General features: G+C 39.1%; 1 protein-coding gene across 1 annotated transcript in view; it reads right to left on the bottom strand.

Annotated features, from left to right (window-relative positions):
* LOC124622325 (alpha-N-acetylgalactosaminidase-like) overlaps nt 1-19,480 on the bottom strand; it is a 54,201-nt gene that overhangs the window by 17,223 nt on the left and 17,498 nt on the right. Inside the window, exons 5-6 of the mRNA XM_047148002.1 lie at nt 12,300-12,394; nt 11,881-12,042 (exon numbers count right to left, since the gene is read on the bottom strand). Coding sequence (XP_047003958.1) covers nt 11,881-12,042; nt 12,300-12,394 — 257 coding nt within the window. The remainder of the gene's footprint in view (nt 1-11,880; nt 12,043-12,299; nt 12,395-19,480) is intronic.

Raw genomic sequence — 19,480 nt, 5'->3', positions numbered from 1 at the left:
AAACTGGGGGGCTATCAAGTACGGGGTTCCACAGGGTTCGGTCTTAGGCCCTTTACTGTTCTTGATATACATTAATGACTTACCATTCCACATTGATGAAGATGCAAAGTTAGTTCTTTTTACTGATGATACAAGTATAGTAATAACATCCAAAAACCAAGAACTAAGTGATGTAATTGTAAATGATGTTTTTCACAAAATTATTAAGTGGGTCTCAGCAAACGGACTCTCTTTAAATTTTGATAAAAAACAGTATATACAGTTCCGTACAGTAAATGGCACAACTCCAGTAATAAATTTAGGCTTTGAACAGAAGTCTGTTGCTAAGGCAGAATTTTCAAAATTTTTAGGTGCGTCCATTGATGAGAGGTTAAACTGGGAGCAAAACATTGATGGTCTGCTGAAATGTCTGAGTTCAGCTACGAATGCTATTAGGGTTATTGCAAATTTTGGTGATAAGAACCTCAGTAAATTAGCTTACTATGACTACTTTCATTCACTGCTTTCATATGGCATCATATTCTGGGGTAATTCATCATTGAGTAGGAAAGTATTCATTGCTCAAAAACGTGTAATCAGAGTAATTGCTGGAGCCCACCCACGGTCATTCTGCACACATCTATTTAAGGATCTAGGGATCCTCACAGTATATATATTCACTTATGAAATTTGTTGTTAATAATCCAACCCAGTTCAAAAGTAATAGCAGGAGAAAGGATGATCTTCACTATGCAGGGTTAAATCTGACTTTGGCACAGAAAGGGGTAAATTATGCTGCCACAAAAGTCTCTGGTCACCTACAAAACAGCATCAAAAGCCTGACAGATAGCCAACTAACATTTAAAAATAAATTAAAAGAATCTCTAGATGACAACTCCTTCTACTCATTGGCTGAATTTTTAGATATAAATTAAGGGGGAAAAAACTTAAACATTAGTGTCATGCAATATTTTGTGTAATGTAATATCTTGTACAGGCATCTTTTATTAACCTGACACGTTCCACATCATTACGAAGTGTCATATTCATGATCTATGGAACAAGTATTAATCTAATCTAATCTAATCTAATGCAAGGGTAAGTCTTGGTCAATAGAAAGATCCAGTTATAAAGTGTTTTAAAACTCTTGATATAGAGCCTTGCCTAACAGTCTCTCATGTGCTTAAATTTCTTTCTCAATAACTTGTCCATTGCAATGGATACACTTCCTCCATTTTCCACTAATCAGTTCATTTAATATATATTTAAATTTGTCTCCATAATATCTTGTCAGTCAATCTTGGGTGTTACCCACTTCTGTACCTAGTATTATGTGAACTCCACTGGCAGAACTAAACTCTCTCAAAATAAGTTTTGTACCATCATCTTCACTTGCATGGCTTGTGATTTTTGATTGGAAACAACATTAATCAATGCTTCTTTCATTGCAGGAAATTGCTGCAAGGGGTGGACAAAAATATGAATAGATCATGAGAAATGAATGGTTGAACATAAATGCATATGCTAATCAAGCCTGCTGGTTGTTTTGTTGTATTTGACCATGAACAGCACTTGTGCAATACATTGGAACTGTCAGCTGTGGTCAGAAGAGTCTTGGTTTCTTTATTAAGCATTACAGAGTGGCAGGCTGCCCCCTCCCCATGTCCCAGGTTTTGTTTCTTTGAGGTGAGGTGGATGAGTGCATAGTTGTGAATGACTACACTTAAATCTGGCATAGGCTTCATTCAGTTGGTATAGGTTTTAGGATGTTGGTAGGTGGAGGTTTACAAGGCACAGCATAAAGCTAAATAGGTGTGGAAAATAGGTGCTCGTCCATCTTATTAGTCGAAGTGCAGTGGGTGGGAATGAGTTAAATTGTGGTGTTTCAAGTAGTTATAGGCAAGAGAGATAAATCATTCAATGGAGAATCTAGGATGGAATAATGACACTATTATGAAAAGGATAGATTGCTACTCAAAATATATTGGAGATGTTGAAACACAAACAGGCACAAAAAAAGACTGCTAAACAAGTAAGCTTTCAGCCAAAAAAACCTTCTGAATTAGACACACACACACACACACACACACACACACACACACACACACACACACAGAGAGAGAGAGAGAGAGAGAGAGAGAAAGAGAGAGAGAGAGAGAGAGATTCAGCCAGAGAACTGGTCATGTGTGTGAGAGTTCAGAAGAAGGCTTTTTGGATGAAAGATTACTTGCTTAACAGTCTATTTGTTGTGCTTGTCTGCAACTCAACATTTCCACCATATGATGAGTAGCACTCTATTATTTCCATAATACTGTCAGAGATGAATCATAGTCAGTTTGAATGCAGCTTACAAGTATCTCTGCTGATGTGGGCTACTTTATAATTAAAAATGTTTTTCCAGTAGTTACAGAAAAAACAGGTCTTTTATTAAATCATTAGCAGACTGCAGCGGCTGATATATGGTGTTTCTTGTTTCAAATTCTCTGAAGTGAAAAATTTGTGTGATTTCTTCTGTAGGAAGGACCAACTCTACCTACAGATATTCCTTGCAGGTGGGAGGAGTTACCTTTTGTGCAAAATACATTGTTTGTTGTTGTGGTCTTCAGTCCTGAGACTAGTTTGATGCAGCTCTCCATGCTACTCTATCCTGTACAAGCTCCTTCATCTCCCAGTACTTACTGCAACCTACATCCTTCTGAATCTGCTTAATGTATACATCTCTTGGCCTCCCTATATGATTTTTACCCTCCACGCTGCCCTCCAACGCTAAATTTGTGATCCCTTGATGCCTCAGAACATGCCATACCAACCGGTCCCTTCTTCTTGTCAAGTTGTGCCACAAACTCCTCTTCTCCCCTATTCTATTCAATACCTCCTCATTAGTTACATGATCTACCCATCTAATCTTCAGCATTCTTCTGTAGCACCACATTTTGAAAGCTTCTATTCTCTTCCTGTCCAAACTATTTATCGTCCATGTTTCACTTCCATACATGGCTACACACCATACAAATACTTTTAGAAATGACTTCCTGACACTTAAATCTATACTTGATGTTAACAAATTCCTCTTCTTCAGAAACGCTTTCCTTGCCATTGCCAGTCTACATTTTATATCCTCTCTACTTCGACCATCATCAGTTATTTTGCTCCCCAAATAGCAAAACTCATTTACTACTTTAAAAGTCTCATTTCCTAATCTAATTCCCTCAGCATCACCTGACTTAATTCGACTACATTCCATGATCCTCGTTTTGCTTTTGCTGATGTTCAACTTATATCCTCCTTTCAAGACACTGTCCATTCCGTTCAACTGCTCTTCCAAGTCCTTTGCTGTCTGACAGAATTACAATGTCATCAGCGAACCTCAAAGTTTTTATTTCTTCTCCATGGATTTTAATACCTACTACGAATTTTTCTTTTATTTCCTTTACTGCTTGCTCAATATACAGATTGAATAACATCGGGGAGAGGCTACAACACTGTCTCACTCCCTTCCCAACCACTGCTTCCATTTCATGCCCCTCGACTCTTATAACTGCCATCTGCTTTCTGTACAAATTGTAAGTAGCCTTTCGCTCCCTGTATTTTACCCCTGCCACCTTTAGAATTTGAAAGTGAGTATTCCAGTCAACATTGTCAAAAGCTTTCTCTAAGTCTACAAATGCCAGAAACATAGGTTTGCCTTTCCTTAATCTTTCTTCTAAGATAAGGCGTAAGGACAGTATTGCCTCAAGTGTTCCAACATTTCTACGGAATCCAAACTAATCTTCCCTGAGGTCGACTTCTACCAGTTTTTCCATTCATCTATAAAGAATTCGCGTTAGTATTTTGCAGCTGTGACTTATTAAACTGACAGTTCGGTAATTTTCACATCTGTCAACACCTGCTTTCTTTGGGATTGGAATTATTATATTATTCTTGAAGTCTGATGGTATTTTGCCTGTCTCATACATCTTGCTCACCAGATGGCAGAGTTTTGTCATGACTGGCTCTCCCAAGGCCGTCAGTAGTTCTAATGGAATGTTGTCTACTCCCCGGGCCTTGTTTCGACTCAGGTCTTTCAGTGCTCTGTCAAACTCTTCACGCAGTATCGTATCTCCCATTTCATCTTCATCTACATTCTCTTCCATTTCCATAATATTGTCCTCAAGTACATCACCCTTGTGTAGACCCTCTATATACTCCTTCCACCTTTCTGCTTTCCCTTCTTTGCTTAGAACTGGGTTTCCATCTGAGCTCTTGATATTCATACAAGTGGTTCTCCTTTCTCCAAAGGTCTCTTTAATTTTCCTGTAGGCAGTATCTATCTTACCCCTAGTGAGATAAGCCTCTACATCCTTACATTTGTCCTCTAGCCATCCCTGTTTAGCAGTTTTGCACTTCCTGTTGATCTCATTTTTGAGATGTTTGTATTCCTTTTGCCTGCTTCATTTACTGTATTTTTATATTTTCTCTGTTCATCAATTAAATTCAATATTTCTTCTGTTACCTAAGGATTTCTACCAGCCCTCGTCTTTTTACCTACTTGATCGTCTGCTGCCTTCACTACTTCATCCCTCAGAGCAACCCATTCTTCTTCTACTGTATTTCTTTCCTCCATTCCTGTCAATTGTTCCCTTATCCTCTCCCTGAAACTCTGTACAACCTCTGGTTTAGTCAGTTTATCAAGGTCCAATCTCCTTAAATTCCCACCTTTTTGCAGTTTCTTCAGTTTTAATCTACAATTCATAACCTATAGATTGTGGTCAGAGTCCACATCTGCCCCTGGAAATGTCTTACAATTTGAAACCTAGTTCCTAAATCTCTGTCTTACCATTACATAATCTATCTGATACATTTTAGTATCTCCAGGGTTCTTCCATGTATACAACCAAAATACATTATCTGATCAATATATTGCAAGGCGGTATATATGCAGCATGCAGGTAAGGTCACAAGTGTTATTTCTCCTTATTTTCAAAGTTTACAAAAAAAGTGGAGAGAGAGAGACTTTTGTACACAGTGATGAGGCTCAGGAGATACCAATAAAGCACTTGAGAGATGAATAAAAGTATTTGTATGTCACCAGAATAACAAAATGTCACACAATGCATGGGGATCAGTGATGACTGTATGGTGTGTTGTAAACATACATGGAGATTTGAAAATATAGTGTCTCAGACATGAATTCTGTAGTCTGTATCTTTAATTTTTTAAAACTTTACTGGCTTTAAAAGTTATGGGCCAGTAATACTGAAGATTCTTCTGTACTAAAGACTACAGCATGTAAGAGACAGGTAGAGAAGGTAGGCAGCTAAGGTAGACCACTTTAGACATATCAAGAGTGAGTAATTAGTATTGAGAAGTAGCTATAGTAGACAGCACAACACATTTTCTGATGTACACAGATAATTTTTAATGCTTATAGAAAATGATTGTATATTAACCAGATATCAGAGCTACATACCACTGTCCCACATTCAGGAGAAGATGGTCCATAAACATCAGCCTTACTTCACCAAATGTGAGCACACACATAAATAAGTATAGTCCATGTGTTTATTATTATGACTGTTATATCAAGTGCTCAAAAATGATGATGTTGAGCATTGATACAAACAACAAATAGGTTTCAGACAGACACAAGACTCATTGTCATTTTGTTGTAGACCTCTTGTTCCAATTTTCCACACAGACAAAAATGCAGAGGTGTTGTGTCTAGTGACCATGCAGGCCATTTTGTGTATCCTGACCTACTGATCCAATGATCTCCTAATGTTCTGTTAAGAAGGTCTACAATTATCTGTGTGAGATAGGCAAGATGTCCAACATACTGGTACCATATGGATTGCCTTATATCCAGTGAGATGTCTTCCAATAACTGTTGCCGCATATCTATCAGAAGCTGTAGACACATTTTGCAATTTAGAATCCCTTCAGTAAAACAAGGACCAATGGTGCAATTCTTGAAAAGCCCGCACCACATATTGATGAACCAAAGTCATTGTTTATTTTCTCTTAGCCGGCATGGATTTTCAGATTACCATTAGCATGTATTGCAAAATAGATTTTCCCATGGTTTGTAAAAGATATTTCATCTGCAAATACACTCATTCATAAAATGCTACATCTCTTTCCAGTTTTTGTAGGTGCCATTCAAAGAACAGTAATTGATTTTGAACATCATTGCTGTGCAGCTGTTTGATGGAGTTAGATGTAGAAAGGATGAATTGCAATGGAATCTAGTATTTGCAAAACACTCCTTTGGCTGGCCACATTTTCACATTATAGATGCCTCATTGTGACATGTGTATTGTGTATTACAGCTGCTAAAATGTTAGTTGTGTTACCGCTGCTAAAATGCTACCTCCATTTCTCTGATCAGTTGCTGTTCTCTTTGGTTGGTATATTTTATTCTTCACATTTACAGTTTCCTATTGAATGAGGAAAATGTATGAGAGAAGTATGAGGATGGAGATATAAATGAAGGAATGACCCAAAGTATAAGTAGGAAGAAGTCGAACACACGATGAAGAAAATGAAAAATGGGAAGGCCCTAGTGGCAGACCAAATCCCGATATAAGCATGGAAAAGTATGTGAGAACAGGGAACTGATATTTTCTGAGATCTAATGCAGAAGATCTGGAAAGGAGAAAGATTGCTATATGTGTGGAGAAGCAGTATACTGGTTCAAATATATAATGGAATACGGGATATCCAAAACTGTGGCAATTATAGAGGGATAAAACTGATGTCCCACACAATGAAGATCTGGGAAAGGATAATTGAGAAGAGGTTGCATCTAGAAACTGAAGTATGTGAAGAACAGTTTGGATTTAAGCCTGGAAGAGGAACAACTGACACAATATTTGCACTAAGGCAACTGATGGAAAGGCACAGAGAAGTACAAGGCAAATTGCACATGGCTTTTATTGATCTTGAGAAGGCATATGACAGAGTGCGAAGGCAAGAGATATGGAGATGTCTGAGAAGTACATGCCTGCCGGAAAAATATATCAGGGTGGTAGAAAACATGTGAAAAGGTGCGATGATACGAGTCAGGAGCAGTGTAGATGCACCAAAGGCATTTCCAGTGAGAGTAGGACTACATCAGGGATCTGCTCTCAGTCCATTTCTCTTTGACCTTGTCATGGATGTACTAGTCAAAGATGGGAAAAAAAGAGGCACCTTAGAGCATGATGTTTGCCGATTATGTTGTAATCTGTGAATCCACCCAGGAGGCACTTCAAGACAAGCTTGAACAGTGTAGAGAAGCTCTAGAGGAAAGAGGAATGAGAATTAGCAGGGTGAAAACAGAATATATGTGTACAAAGGATGCCAAAGATCTATATATTAACCTGCAAAGAGAACAACTGATGCTGATCAAGAAATTTAAATACCTAGGCTCTTACATGCAAAGTGATGGAGGACTGCAGGCTGAAATACAGCACAGGATAAATAGTGGATGAATGAACTGGAGGAAACTGACTGGAGAACTGTGTGAAAAGATAGTTGGCTGCAGAATGAAAGGAAAGCTTTACATGTCTGTGGTGAGGCCTGCAGTTCTGTATAGTGCAGAAATTTGGCCAATTACATAAGCCCAAGAGAAAAAGATGGATGTGGCAGAAATGAGAATGTTAAGGTGGATGAGTGGGGTGACATGAAAGGGTAAACTAAGGAATGAGTACATCAGGGGAACAGTGAAACTGGACCCCAAAGGGAAGAAGATCCAAGAAGGTAGGATAAGATAGTATGGACATTTGCAGAGAAGATGGGAGTACTACATGGGGAGAAGAGTTGAAGACGTAGAAATCAAAGGATGAAGGAGAAGACGAGGACCAAGAGAAGGATCCAGCAAAGCAATGCTGACCCCACATGATGTGAGAAAAGGGTGAGGTGAGATGATGATGATGATTTACAGTTTTATGAATTTCTTTTTGTAAATTTAGCAAAAATATTATTTTGAGGACTTGACACAGTCAGAAAATCTTTCAGCATACACCCAGACCACTGCTCTAACAGTTTGGTAACATTTGCCACAAATGGAAACAATAGCCAGTTTCCTGACTGTCATACAAATTATGATTGTCTGAATAGCTCACATGCAAGTTGTCAGATTACTGCAACAGCGGAGCTCAGTTTGATGGAGTTCAAGTACATGGCTAAACACATTAAGGTTATCTTTAACACGAAAAGGGAAGCACAATGCTGCAACTAAAATCTTTGGCCACTTACTCAGTGATGTAAAGTGTCTGACATATATAAAAGTAAAAACTGAAAACAAACTGAAAAAGTTTCTCCTTAACAACTCCTCCTGTTTCACAGAAGGAATTCTGTTATTGTAATGTGTAAATGGTGGTGGACAGGAATTACTAACTCACGTCTGTATATTAAAAAAAACAGTACTTATAGATTTCTGCATGGTACTGTATTTACAAATTAATTTTCAATGTGAATGTAAAATGGCTCATTCCACATCATTACAATTTATTGTGCCAAATGATCCATGGAACATGAAACTAATTAATTATACTTGAGTTATGTGTTTGCTTACATTTATCACTGCTGGGCAGGCACTCATGGGACTTTGTAAAGGAACATCCTCTCTAGCATTACTTTTCCTCAACAGAAGTAGTCGATACCAGAAATATTTTCGACTTTTAGACAGGTCAGTATTATCTCAGCTGATTTTCTAAAAAATTTCATATGATTTTGTACACATTGTTTTATATTTAGAGTTAAAATCTGTAAAAAGGAATTACCTTACTTTCCTTTTCACAATCAATTTGTACTAGCTCTGAATGTACAGTTGAAATTATATTTTTTTTAGAAACATTTGAAATTATGAAATATTTGGCACACTTAAAATTTCTGTTATTAATTACTCAATCTGATACTGTTTATTATGTTTATTTCTGGATTCTTTTATAAATTAATATAAATTCATTTGTCAAGAAAATTTGTAAATCCTTTGGAGTATTGTTATTGCTGCAGAGTGAGGAAGTAATAGTGGGCATGCCTCTGACGTGATCAGATGTGCTTTTGCATTTTGGAAAAATAATATTATTTTGGCTTTGTTAATGTGAAAATTCAAAAGACAGAGTGATATAGTAAAATATGAGAGAATAAATTATCATAAAAACAAAAAAGTTTCACGGGCATTCTTCGAAGTCAAATATGTCAATTGGAGCCATGAGAACCTCCAATGTCAAAAACTTCAGCTTCAAGAATAAGCTCCTAGACATACAGAACTGGAGACAACTATGAGAAAAGAAGATAAGTAAAAAGTTTTACCAATAGCAATAGTAGTGATGGCAACCTCTTATACTGATGGCAGGACTTTTATCTTGTTACAATATGACCAAGTTTCACAAGTGTTAGGTCATCCAAGTCTTCTTTGAATATCCTTTCAAATACCATTGAAAAAGTACATAGTTTCATATAAACCACAAAAAGTATACCTCATTATAGTCACTCATTCTTGATATACACTCCTGGAAATGGAAAAAAGAACACATTGACACCGGTGTGTCAGACCCACCACACTTGCTCCGGACACTGCGAGAGGGCTGTACAAGCAATGATCACATGCACGGCACAGCGGACACACCAGGAACCGCGGTGTTGGCCGTCGAATGGCGCTAGCTGCGCAGCATTTGTGCACCGCCGCCGTCAGTGTCAGCCAGTTTGCCGTGGCATACGGAGCTCCATCGCAGTCTTTAACACTGGTAGCATGCCACAACAGCGTGGACGTGAACCGTATGTGCAGTTGACGGACTTTGAGCGAGGGCGTATAGTGGGCATGCAGGAGGCCGGGTGGACGTACCGCCGAATTGCTCAACACGTGGGGCGTGAGGTCTCCACAGTACATCGATGTTGTTGCCAGTGGTCGGCGGAAGGTGCACGTGCCCGTCGACCTGGGACCGGACCGCAGCGACGCACGGATGCACGCCAAGACCGTAGGATCCTACGCAGTGCCGTAGGGGACCGCACCGCCACTTCCCAGCAAATTAGGGACACTGTTGCTCCTGGGGTATCGGCGAGGACCATTCGCAACCGTCTCCATGAAGCTGGGCTACGGTCCCGCACACCGTTAGGCCGTCTTCCGCTCACGCCCCAACATCGTGCAGCCCGCCTCCAGTGGTGTCGCAACAGTCGTGAATGGAGGGACGAATGGAGACGTGTCATCTTCAGCGATGAGAGTCGCTTCTGCCTTGGTGCCAATGATGGTCGTATGCATGTTTGGCGCCGTGCAGGTGAGCGCCACAATCAGGACTGCATACGACCGAGGCACACAGGGCCAACACCCGGCATCATGGTGTGGGGAGCGATCTCCTACACTGGCCGTACACCACTGGTGATCGTCGAGGGGACACTGAATAGTGCACGGTATCCCAAACCGTCATCGAACCCATCGTTCTACCATTCCTAGACCGGCAAGGGAACTTGCTGTTCCAACAGGACAATGCACGTCCGCATGTATCCCGTGCCACCCAACGTGCTCTAGAAGGTGTAAGTCAACTACCCTGGCCAGCAAGATCTCCGGATCTGTCCCCCATTGAGCATGTTTGGGACTGGATGAAGCGTCGTCTCACGCGGTCTGCACGTCCAGCACGAACGCTGGTCCAACTGAGGCGCCAGGTGGAAATGGCATGGCAAACCGTTCCACAGGACTACATCCAGCATCTCTACGATCGTCTCCATGGGAGAATAGCAGCCTGCATTGCTGCGATAGGTAGATATACACTGTACTAGTGCCGACATTGTGCATGCTCTGTTGCCTGTGTCTATGTGCCTGTGGTTCTGTCAGTGTGATCATGTGATGTATCTGACCCCAGGAATGTGTCAATAAAGTTTCCCCTTCCTGGGACAATGAAGTCACGGTGTTCTTATTTCAATTGCCAGGAGTGTATTTTGGATGGGCTTTCTTGGGGATAACATATAGAGGGGACAAGTAGCCACATTTCAACTTCAGGCATTGACATGTTTAAAATATTGTCTGCAAAATTTCATGGGAGTCACTTTGCAGACCAGAGAAATGTCAGTAGAAAAAATGTGCATGAAATATGAATCATCAAAGCATTTTTCTTAAACTAGTAAATCTGCTAGTTAGTTTTACATCATGTAAATCATATTCAGGGTGAATATTGTGATGGGAACTTACCAATTGAACTAAAATTGCATAGACTGTATGATAAAATGTTGGTCATCTACAAGTTTTTAACTAACTACTTATTTATGTTGGAGTTAAATTTTGAAATATTTGAGAAAAAAAGACATATCTAGATGGAAGACTGTAATTATTAGATGGATCACAAAATATATACTTATGAGCAGAAAGACATGGGTTGTGATGCTACATTGTAACAATGTTAGATCTATCAAACGTAGAAGACGACAAAATTTCAAGGAGGCAGAACGGCTGACCAGTATTTCAGTAGGTGAAAGTCTAAGCACTGCACACAGGCACATATAAACGTGCAAAAATCTAATCCAGCTTTCAACAATGTTAGTACCTTTCTCAGGGAGAAGAAAGAGATAGATTGGGGAAGTTTATACAGGAGGGGCAGGTGACTCAGATTCCAAATTCAGATGGCCCCACCTTTTGTAAGGGCAAGGGAAGACAAAGATGGAGGAGATTTCAGAGAGCTCATTAAAAGGAAATATTTTTTTTAAGCAAACAACCCTGCCTTATCTGTGTTTTAAAATCAGTATCATAAACTAGTTCAGCTATACAATGTTTGAATACCAATTCTATATAGCTTGCAACATCACAACATATTCCTCATCATTATTTGCCTGCAAAACTGTAAATTTATGTTTACCACACATCTTAATTTTTTGTTGTATTAAGTCTGTCTTATTTTTCACTTGTCACACTTCTTTATCTTTTGCATGAAATTCTGTTCTCAGACTTACCATGTCAGGGTCATTCCAGTGGCCTGGCCCAGCATGATGTGCAATTCTGTCTTGATTTGAAGAAAAGTAGCTCATTATGCTTGTAACACTGTTCCATGAATCATCAATATCACCATAATTGCGCCACAGATTGCAATATTGTTTTAAGAGCTCAAAATTAACCTGAAATAAAATGTGCAGTTTTGAACTGAATGATCACTAAATACTTAGGAAAATATAAAATAATTTTTTTTCTGTCTGTTTAGCTGCAGGGCTGTCTTTTTACTATCCTTTCACCTCAAAAGCTATTGTTTGGTTTCGTTTGTAGTTTATTTGTTTGACTAAATTATCTAACTGCTTATGCAAATAATTTGTTTTAATCATCCAAAATATCAAATCAATTGAAGAAAACAGGTGATAACATTAAAAACATAGCTTACCGGAAGGCCATCTTGCTCTTGATATACAGGCCAACTGCAAGAATACACCATAGGTCGACCAGTTGCATTCAAGTACATGCCAAATTCTGGATACCCTGTTTGAGATGTTAAAATTCTATTAGCTTGCAGTGAACAAAAATGATAAAATAAAACTGCAGACTTTGAGCATTATTTTGCTATTTGTTAAATACAGTTTCTTTGTCTTCAGTTTGTTTTTCTTTTCTTGTGCAGCATTCTACTTCTGCTTATCATATACCAAATTCTCCATCACTAAATGCTTATCGAAACAAAAGCTATCAATAATTCCTGCAATTATTTCTGTCTTCATTTTCCCATACAATTTTATTTTCACAGCTTACTTCATAATTACATTTACTAAGCTTGGATGTTTTAAGAAAAAGTTTCTTGGAAACCTTCTGACACATTAAAACTGTATGTTGAACCAGTACTTAAAGCAAAAACCTTACCTTTGACAGAACTACAACAATGAAGATGGGTAGATAAGTCATATCTGTATCAATAAGACAACTGTCTGTGAAAGGCTAGGATCCATATTCAAGTCCCCATCAGGCTTAAAGTTTTAATTTCTCAGAAGATCATAGAGTGCTCTCCTCTGTAGAGTGAAATATTAATTATGAAAACAAATCCCAGAATGTGACTGAGCAACTTCTCTGCTATATCCTTTTTTAGAGGGGTGCTGGTCATCAAGATGTGTAGGAGAACTTCTGAAGTGTTCAGAACCTAGGAGAGAGTTACGTTCAGAACTGAAGCTGAAAGGGCAGGCTGTGAGTTACGCATGGATAGAAACTCTGTTGGTGAGAGCATTGTTCTTAAAAGGTGTGGGTCTGTATTTGGCTTCTGCTCCAGCACTTTAATCTACCAGAAAGTTTCACAGTAGTGCCCACTCCAGTACAGGGTGAAAGACTCAGTATGGAACAGTTTGTTTGCTCTGTTCTTCTAAGTAGCAATTTTTTTCTGCGATAGTTGGATTGTTGACTTAGTTTCTGTCATACTTCTGTAATGTAAGGAGTTGCTCTCTCTGTTACAGGTCAACATTTAATGTATTCTGATCCCTACTACACCTTCTTATCTTTTTTTTCTTTTATTTTCCCAGTACAAAATTGCCTATAAGTAATTATTTATTAACCTGTAGAACATTGGATGTATGACTGGGTCATGTGATAAGTTCTCCATGATGCTAGACTGACCACCATTCTTTAGCTGAAATTTTCAAATTAGCCTTGAATCTGAATAATGATAATCTTCCTCATGCATAAGCCCTCATATTCTGAATCTTTCCTTTAGGTTTATTATTGCTTATTGAGCGTGTAAGTCTGCCACTACCATAGTAGTATTCCATTTTTTCTAGTATTTTTTATTTATTTTTCTGGCACTTTATTGTAAGGTATTAATATTTTCTGTTGTAACCCATCATCTTCTTCATTGTCATCACCATCACCACCATCATCATCATCTTCTGCTTCTTCTTCTTCTTCTTCTTCTTCTTCTCCTTTCAAGGAGTAAGTGATTTATCTGTTTCAGTCACAGAGGAAGTTGTTGGCAACATTTCATTGATTTTCCCATGAGTCAGACAAACCTGTGATGATTCGCGCTGTCCTCAGTATATATGTATGATATTCCCTCTTAATCATATCTGGTTATATTTGTTACACTTGAGAAGGGATGCTCAAGTGTTCTATAAGCAATCTCCTTTGTAGACTGCCTCCATTTTCCCAGTATCCTGCCAATCAACCTATGTCTGCCACCTACCTTCCCTTAGACTGAGCCTATCTGATCATTCCAGTTAATGCTGATATTCTTTTTCTTGCATTCTAGTCAGGTGTCAAAGCTGCCTGTTTTTATTTTTACTGATTCTATATTGTATTTTAAAAATATTCAATTCTTTCTGATCATCATCATTTGTAAATCTATCCAGTCTCAGGCAGACTTTTATGAGTCTCAGAAATCTTATTTCTGAGCCTTGTATCTTACCAAGATATTTAGCCTCTTCAGTGGACACTGCCTTGTAGGGGTACTGTCTGTGAGGTCAGAAAGGTTTGCATGTTTGAAACAAGCTGAGGCCTATGGCAGTGGTAGCACAGCTACTAGCAGGGTCTCCCATACTGGACAAACCTCAGTGGATGGACCAGAGGAAAGGTGTCCCAAAATGCCTCATCTTTCCCCTATCCACTTCTATACTCCTTCCTTAATTTGCTAGATTCCCAACCCAAGGTATGATTCAATCCGTGCCAAATCAAGCATGGCATGAAGGAAAATGTGTCATTAATGGAGCCTAAGTGATACCGGATATCCTCCCTGAGTAATTAGCTTTGCACCATGTGGGGTTCCACGGTGTCAACCCAATGGACCCTAATTCTCGTGGGATCAAAATGGAGGACATGGAAAATTAAAATAGAAACTCAGGGACTTGATGAGACAACTCCAAGAAGTGGAAACTGTTACTGAGAGGCTGGACCAGGACAAGATTAAATCCTTGTCTGAGATTCAGAGGATGAAATTCCTCAAAGTACAAAAAGAAAAGGAAGATAAAGAATGGCTTCCTAAATCTATATTGTAATCCCCAAATCCTCAAAAATTATACCTATTCAAAAAAGCAGATAAAAATTCACTTGACGCCGTCCTAAGAGAAAATCTCCACTCATTCCAAATTAATAATATAAGTGTAGACCAGATGTGGCTTAAATTCAAAGAAATAGTATTGGCACCAATTGAGAGATTTATACCAAATAAATTAACAAACAACAGAGCTGATCCTCCTTGGTACACAAAACGGGTTAGAACACTGTTGCAGAAACAACGAAACAAACATGCCACATTTAAACAGATGCATAATCCCCAAGATTGGCGATCTTTTACAGAAGCTCAAAATTTAGCACGGACTTCAATGCGAGATGCTTATAACAGTTTCCACAACGAAACTTTGTCTCGAAACCTGGCAGAAAATCAAAAGTGATTCTGGTCATATGTGAAGTATGTTAGTGGCAAGAAACATTCACAAACAATAGCAATGGAGATACCATCGAAGACAGTGCTGCCAAAGCAGAGTTACTAAACACAGCCTTCTGAAATGCCTTCACAAAAGAAGACAAAGTAAATATTCCAGAATTCGAATCGAGAACAGCTGCCAACATGAGTAACGTAGAAGTAAATAACCTCAGAGTAGTGAAGCAACTTAAATCACTTAATAAAAGCAAGTCTTCTGGTCCAGACTGTATACCAATTAGGTTCTTTCGGAGTATGCTGATGCATTAGCTCCATACTTAACAATCATATACAACCATTTGCTCAACGAAAGATCTGTAGCCAAAGACTGGAAAGTTGCACAGGTCACACCAATATTCAAGAAAGGTAGTAGGACTAAACCACTAAATTACAGGCCCATATCGTTAATGTTGATATGCAGCAGGATTTTAGAACATATATTGTGTTCGAACATAATGAATTACCTCGAAGAAAACTGTCTATTGACACACAGTCAACATGGGTTTAGGAAACATCATTTCTGTGAAACACAACTAGCTCTTTATTCACATGAAGTACTGGGTGCTATTGACAAGGGATTTCAGATCGTTTCTGTATTTCTGGATTTCCAGAAGGCTTTTGACACTGTATCACTCAAGCGGCTCATAGTGAAATTGCATGCTTATGGAATATCATCTCAGTTATGTGACTGGATCTGTGATTTCCTGTCAGAGAGGTCACAGTTTGTTGTAATTGACGGAAAGTCATTGAGTAAAACAGAAGAGATTTCTGGCATTTCTCAAGGTAGTGTTATAGGCCCTTTGCTGTCCCTTATCTATATAAATGATTTGGGAGACAATCTGAGCACCCGTCTTCGGTTGTTTGCAGATGACGCTTATCTATATAAATGATTTGGGAGACAATCTGAGCAGCCATCTTCGGTTGTTTGCAGATGACACTGTCGTTTATCGACTAATAAAGTCATCAAAAGATCAAAACAAACTACAAAACGATTTAGAAGAAATATTGGAATGGTGCAAAAAGTGGCAGTTGACCTTAAATAACAAAAAGTGTGAGGTCATTCACATGAGTGCTAAAAGGAATGCATTAAACTTTGGTTAAACGATAAATCGGTCTAATCTAAAAGCTGTAAATTCAACTAAATACCTAGGTATTACAATTACAAACAATTTAAATTGGAAGGAATACACAGAAAATGTTGTGGGGAAGGCTAACCAAAGACTGTGTTTTATTGGCAGGACACTTAGAAAATGTAACGGACCTACTAAGGAGACTGCCTACACTACGCTTGTCCATCCACTTTTAGAATACTGTTGTGCAGTGTGGGATCCTTAGCAGATAGGACTGAGTGAATACGTCAAAAAAGTTCAAAGAAATGCAGCACATTTTTTATTATCGTGAAATATGGGAGAGAGTGTCACAGAAATGATACAGGATTTGGGATGGACATCATCAAAAGAAAGGCATTTTTCATTGCGACAGAATCTTCTCATGAAATTCCAATCACCAACTTTCTCCTGCGAGTGTGAAAATATTTTGTTGACAGCGGCTTACATAGGGAGGAACAATCACCAAGATAAAATAAGGGAAATCAGAGCTTGTACGGATTGATATAGGTGTTCATTCTTCCTGCGCACTATACGAGATTGGAATAATAGAGAACTGTGAAGGTGATTCGATGAACCCTCTGCCAGCCACTTAAATGTGATTTGCAGAGTATCCATGTAGATGTAGATGTAGATAGAAACATAAATGGAGGGAACTAAAAAGTCTTGAACTGAAGACCTTAGAAAAGTTCTGTTCTAGAGTGAAGGGGGCAACCAGACTACTTCTGGCTCTAGGACAGATAACAAGAGAACAAGGCAGGAGTCCAGTACACTTTCTTCTCACAATAGAAGGATCCAGAAAAAGTCAAGGCAGGAAACAGGGAAACAGACCTACAGTGATGCAGTCTCTGTTTTTTGGATAGCAGCCAACAGGGACATCCATTGGTCAGCATCACCTCACAGCAGGTGGAGCTCATTCAGGTGTCAGGTGGCACTCCTTCCGAAGATTGTGGGGCTGCAGGTGGGGGGACGGGGGGGGGGGGAGGGGGGGACAGGGACACACACACACACACACACACACACACACACACACACACACACACACACACACACACACACACACACACATGTCTAAGATCCAAATTCAGGAGGGCCGATCTGGACAAAGATGTCCTTATCTTTGTATGTGAGAAGATGGGAGCAGTGGAGTGACTTAAATAGATGGTGCCCAAGATATCTCCATGTGAGGAGGTGAAGCTGCTCGTCAAGACAGCAGTTGAGCTTTTCATAACTCCATAGGTATCAATTTGAGAGTAAAAACTTCTCAACACTTTGTGGACCAATCTCAGGCCACAACTTTGTGTTAAAAAGATTGCACCTGAGTATAATATAACAAGACCTATGATAATTTATGGGACTACTGTATGGTGGAATAAAGTAAACCAGAGTATTGCTGCTAAGGAATTTGGAAACATGCAGAGATTGACCTGCTTCAGTCAAAATTAGCAGCACACCAACTGTTGGGGGGAGACTATGCTGGACATGCCCCCATTACATCTGTGAGTTACCATGGAGGCAGCAGCAGGAGCATACAGGTTAAAAACTAGAAATAACTGGATTCCCTTAGGATACCCAGAATCTCAAACCAACATAGTGAGTGTGGTAAATACAGGAATCGTTGGGGAAATGACAGCGCATCATACAATAACTTCCAGCTGCTTCAATAAACCTTTCAGTCTAACAATTGGAAGAAGGAAGCAATGAAAGAGTGAACAGCAACACAGGAGACATACTCTGATTTAGTGTTGGGTCAAAAATTAGATTAAGGCACTGGGGCTGGAATATATGGGGTGCAGCCTAGGCTAGAGACAGCAGTCTCTCTTAGTAAGCTGGCCACAGCATTCAGAGTGTAAATATCTGCTGTCACATTGTGGATTGAGGGGAATTTCCATAGATGCTACAAGGATTGCAGCATCTACATTTATTCAGAAAGGCAAGGAGCTCTGAAATATTTATCAGACCCTGCAGTGAGATCTAAGATCATTGCAGAGAGCCACTGGGAGAAAGCAGCAGAGTAAAGCTGCCGTGGTTACCTGGTTACTCAGGAATTAGTGGCAATGAACAAGCTTATAGTCTGGCCAGAACAGGCCTGATAACTCCATTTATTGGATCAGAACCTGTACTAACCATCTCAAAGGCAATGGCAAAATCAAAACTACACGGCTGGATTAGGAGGCAGCACGTTGAGTATTGGACTATGGTCCAAAAACAAAAACATGGCAAGTTAATGATGCTGAAGCCATGTTTCAAGAGAAGTTCTGTAACCCTGAACTTGAAGAGGAAACAGGTTAACCTTATGGCAGGACTCAGAACTGGCCACAGGAACTTTAAGAAACACCTACACACAATGGGTATAGAGGAACAAGTCCCAAAGTGTAGACTATGTGTTGAGCAGGATGAAACCACACCCATCTAATCTTCCAATGCAAAGCTCTGGAGGGCAAAAGACACAGAATATTCAAATCAGTAGAGCCTGAAGAAATCTTGTCTAGTAAGGAACTAGTAAAGGATATCCTACTATTACTGAAGGGTTCCGATTGGCTTTACTAGGCTCACAGGAGCAAAACTGCACAATAAACTTAGTTTCAATGTGGACAAAAGTGGGCTGAGACCACTGTTGTTTTTATTTTTCTGCATAAATCAGATCAAATCAAGATGTTTAGCACTCTTCAGATCATTCCATGTATGACCTGGTTCTTAATCATTTTGTGATAGATCTTGAGATCAATGTCTTAAGTTAATGTCACAGCCAAGATATTATAAGTGAGATACTTGCTCAATGGATCTATTTCTGTTATAACTGGATATTTGCCTCTAAAAGCCATAGTCCAGGTCTTTTGTGGAGAGAATTTCTATTATTGTAATGTGTAAAAGGTGGTGGGTAGGAATCTCACTTCTGTATATTAATAAATAAATAAACAAAAAATACAGCATATAAATATTCAACATGTAGCCATATTTACAAATTAATTTGTGAAGTTAATGTAAAATGACTCATTCCACATCATTATGATTTATTGTGCAAATGATCCATGGAACATGAAACTAACTAAGCAAGTAACTAGCTAATTA

Source organism: Schistocerca americana, chromosome 7, assembly GCF_021461395.2.
Source record: "Schistocerca americana isolate TAMUIC-IGC-003095 chromosome 7, iqSchAmer2.1, whole genome shotgun sequence".
In the NCBI taxonomy this organism is placed as follows: Eukaryota; Metazoa; Arthropoda; class Insecta; order Orthoptera; family Acrididae; genus Schistocerca; species Schistocerca americana.
This window is presented reverse-complemented; position numbering and strand designations above follow the sequence as displayed.